The sequence below is a fragment of the Phragmites australis genome, chromosome 11 (genome assembly GCF_958298935.1).
Source record: "Phragmites australis chromosome 11, lpPhrAust1.1, whole genome shotgun sequence".
Taxonomy (NCBI): Eukaryota; Viridiplantae; Streptophyta; class Magnoliopsida; order Poales; family Poaceae; genus Phragmites; species Phragmites australis.
In genome coordinates, this window is record NC_084931.1 from 31,404,664 (window position 1) to 31,408,677 (window position 4,014).

The following is a 4,014-nucleotide window of genomic DNA, read 5'->3' on the forward strand; positions in this document are numbered from 1 at the left end:
TCTTTAGTTTTGATCATCAATAGCAAAAAAGTCATAGATTGACAACATTAGTTTGATGTTACTAGATTCATTATAAAAAAATACTATCATAGTATATAACTCTTTTGATTTCAAATAATATATTTTTATAGATATTATTAGTTAAAATGTTATATTGGAGATCGTGTAGATGTCATAATGTACTTATATTTGGGATAAAGGAGTGATAAGAATATGCATGATGGCTCCGAATTCTGCTGACAGTTTTTGGTCATTGGGATTAATCTTGATTCTGGTAGTCAGTGTGTTCTTGTTAGGAGTTTACGCCAAAAAAGTAGACTAAATATAGGGGTAGTGCTAAGAAGCGTTGTCCTTTGTGTTAGCTCTAGATGCCGTGGATATTTTGGAGAAAATCCATTGGAGATGCCCTTACTCGAAACCTAGTGTACTATCATGTACTTTTGGGATCAAAAGAAACGTGTGTGGTATTAGATCAACAAAAATTAGAAGCCACACAATGCATTCCATGTAAGTTGTAATGGTCCCAAGCAAAAAACTCAAAGCAGCTTAATCAACATCAGCTACAATTAGATAAACAAAATACTTTCATTTGTTCATTTTAATAATCGGATAGGGACTAGATCACTCGAGTCCAGTGGTATGTATTCTTGCACCGCTGCACGCATGGCCTGATGGCAATAGCGCCATGCTATAGAATTATGTACATCTAGTATATACACTGGTACACCCAACACTTACATCCCCTGTGGTGAGAGCTCTTTAGGAAACAGGATCCAAACCCTGTTTACCTTTTTACCTACTGAAAATACACTATATATTCTTACAGTTTACCACAGTATTGCAGGATTACAATGCATACCATGTCCACAAATGCATGTGAAATTTGCTTTTCCCACCCTGTTTTACTGTTGGCTAACTTCAACAAATGCACGCGTGCATGATGACACCAATAGTTTGTTACATGCAGCATACACCAGGATAGCAAATGTATCCTTTGGGTTGAAATAGTACATGTGTGTAGACTTTGTGTTATTGATTATCTATTTATCTTGTTCTTTGTTTTTTGTTCTTTTTTGAAATCTTGCAATCGGTTTGCATATCCTCATCAGTGTGGTCCTCTCAGCTTATCATGCATATAATTATATACTACTTCGTCATAGTGCTTCCTTCCTTGCTTGAATCAAAGAAAATTTATCAAATAAACATCAGCATAATTATTTTCTCCCTTTTCTTTTTGTTGGTGCTCTATCTTTGCTTCTTGGCACAGAGTTTGTCTTCTTATCTCTAATACATCGCATCCGCATCAAAGATATGTCATAGCGTTCTTGCCATCTTCTTTTTTTTTTTTACAAAGAAAAACTGAAAAATCTCTCTTCCTGGACCCGCTAAGATTCAGGTATTGTAGTTTTTCTCTCTGAAAATGGTAGATTAAAAATAGAGCTGCTGGTTCATTGTTATATATCCTACAAATACATCAATACATGGTCCTATTTCATCATTAGCCTTATCATGTGAGGAAACCCTGCCCCATAAAACCCCAAAGTTTCATGCGATGTACCAACCAATAGTGCCCAATACCAAATACAAACGGCAGAAGTTACCTCTGAAGCAGAGCAGACAAGAAACAATCCGCCAAAGTTACCTCAGAAACAGACAACAGAGGTTGTAGCATTCATCATTAATCTTTTTCCATCAAGATCTATATCTCCTTTTCTCTTTAAATCATGAAACAAACTTTATCTTGCCTTTTTTCTAATGAAAAAGGAAACAAATTTGGCCAGTGCTACAGCTTAGCCTACAGCTCAGGCCGTCTATAAAAGACGCCCATATGCACAGCCATACACAGTAGGAGAGACTGGAGAGGACCATCCTAGCTACCCTGCACTCATTCATAATTCGTCCCCTCTTCAATCTTCAGAATCTATCAGCAGTCACAGATCGGTGCAGCCAGGGCAGGCAGGCCTGAACCTGAATCGTCAGGCCCTCAGTCAAGCTGCGAGGCAGGTACTGACGTACTGTCTAGCTAAGAGATACTATCTGGTTTGTTCTTCTTTGCTCGCTCTGCGGTTTGCTTTCGGCCATGTTTGGGACTTGATGTTCTTTTTCGGCGTTCATGCTAATCTCAGCAGCTGATTCCAAATACAGTTGCTTCCAGAGCAAATCCTGGATATATTTGTCACTCGGTTAGTTAACGGGAAGGATTTTAATTCAATTTAACTTGTTAATTTCAAATCAGCTCACAAATTGGTACTGACAAGAGCTCACTTCGTTTGCACGAATTTACAATCTTTTTGCAGCAGTAAGCGCATATCAAGTCTTGCTGCCTGAGGGGCCGCTGTGTATAGATCGATGGACGCCTTCGGCGGCTGGAGTACGCCATATGCAGCAGAGCCATGCCTGCCGAGCCGCCCGAGCGACAATGACCTCCTCAGCGCCTTCCTGTGCGCAGGCTTCGACGGCCTTCGTCCCGAGCATGGCGGTCTTGACATGCCCTCGTCGCACCCGGTTCCGGACCTCATGCACTGCCATGACGGCGCGAGTCTTTCCGACGGCGCACCAGCAGCCTTCATGGGCCTGGACTCGACGGATGTGCTCCCGAGCGTCACCAGCGCAGTGGACAGCGGCCTCCTTGACGCGTTCACGTACGTCCCGAACGTCGTCGAGGAGCCTGCGCAGGCCGCCGTGTCGAACTCGAACACAGCCTTCTCCGGATACAGCAGCACCACGGGAGGCAACGGCAACATCTCCTCCGGCGAGTCCAACACGTACGGCGGCGGCCACGACACGGAGGTGGCGTCACCGTGCTCCGTGTCGCGGCCAGAGCTGCCTCAGACAACGACACTGCCTCCCGCTAAGCGGAAGCTGGACAAGTACGCCACGGTAGCAGCCGAGCGGCGTGGCGCGAAGCGAGCGGCCGCGACGTCGTCGACCAGCATCACCTTTGGGGGGCAGGGCCACCACCACCAGGCAGAAGCAGGGGCGGCGCTCGGCGGCGGGTACGAGCCGGACGCGGAGGCGATAGCGCAGGTGAAGGAGATGATCTACCGTGCGGCGACGATGCGGCCGGTGCACCAACTCGTCTGCGCGGCCGCCGCCGAGCCGTCCCAGAACAAGCGGCGGCGCAAGAACGTTCGGATCTCGAGCGACCCGCAGACGGTGGCGGCGCGGCTGCGCCGGGAGAGGGTCAGCGAGCGCCTGCGCGTGCTGCAGCGGCTCGTGCCCGGCGGCAGCCGGATGGACACGGCGTCCATGCTCGACGAGGCCGCCAGCTACCTCAAGTTCCTCAAGTCGCAGCTCAAGGCGCTGCAAAGTTGCGGAAACCCTAACAATGGTGGCTACCACAACGGCAGCTTGCTGCAGAATTACACCGGCAACATTGGTGGTACCAGCGCTAGCACTGTACTTGCCTTTGGAAGAGACGGCGCCATTGGTAACTACGTAAAATCCAACAGGAGCATGCAGTTGTAGCGTAGCACGTACGTACTTCGATGTGTGAGTGATGTATGTGACAGCTCTGTAGATTTTGAGATTAATAAAATGTTTTTACTATCTTCTCTGAAAAACTGGGCATTTATGCATGTAGAATGTTGAACAGCAGAGCCAACTTCGATCTTTCTCTCTCTCCGCCCAGTGAAAGATGCAGAAATGGACACGTTCTTTTACCCTCAAGGGCATGTGATTGGATTTGTGCACAACATGAGAGGGACACATTTGTCTATCTGACATGGCCGGACTTTTACCACATTGACGATGAAAAGTGGATGCCATCGATTAAACCAGCACATAAAGACCCTGCCAAAGGTTTTGACCCTCTTTTTTAGAACAAGGTTTTGACCTTTTGCAATGCATGTATTCAGAGAAAACCATATGCTGCACCACCTACCGCAAGCATTTCATATGTGTTCAAGTGCTCTTCATGTGCCACTAGCAAAATGGCCAGGCTAGATTTGAAATATATAACTTGAATGTATGTGATTAATGATTGTATTTATTATACTATAGTACTATTATAAT

The 4,014-nt window shown here is 46.0% G+C and overlaps 1 protein-coding gene across 1 annotated transcript; it reads left to right on the forward strand.

The window, feature by feature from the left end:
• Positions 1-2,340: 2,340 nt before the first annotated feature.
• Positions 2,341-3,506, forward strand: LOC133885462 (transcription factor LATE FLOWERING-like). Its single transcript, XM_062325181.1, has one exon. It carries the CDS (start codon positions 2,350-2,352, stop codon positions 3,466-3,468), a length of 1,119 nt encoding a protein of 372 aa, XP_062181165.1. The 5' UTR covers positions 2,341-2,349; the 3' UTR covers positions 3,469-3,506.
• Positions 3,507-4,014: the final 508 nt, after the last annotated feature.

What these genes read in the sequence shown, in the direction of transcription:
- LOC133885462 (XM_062325181.1), top strand. Translation starts at nt 2,350, where the DNA reads ATGGACGCCTTCGGCGGCTGGAGTACGCCATATGCAGCAGAGCCATGC.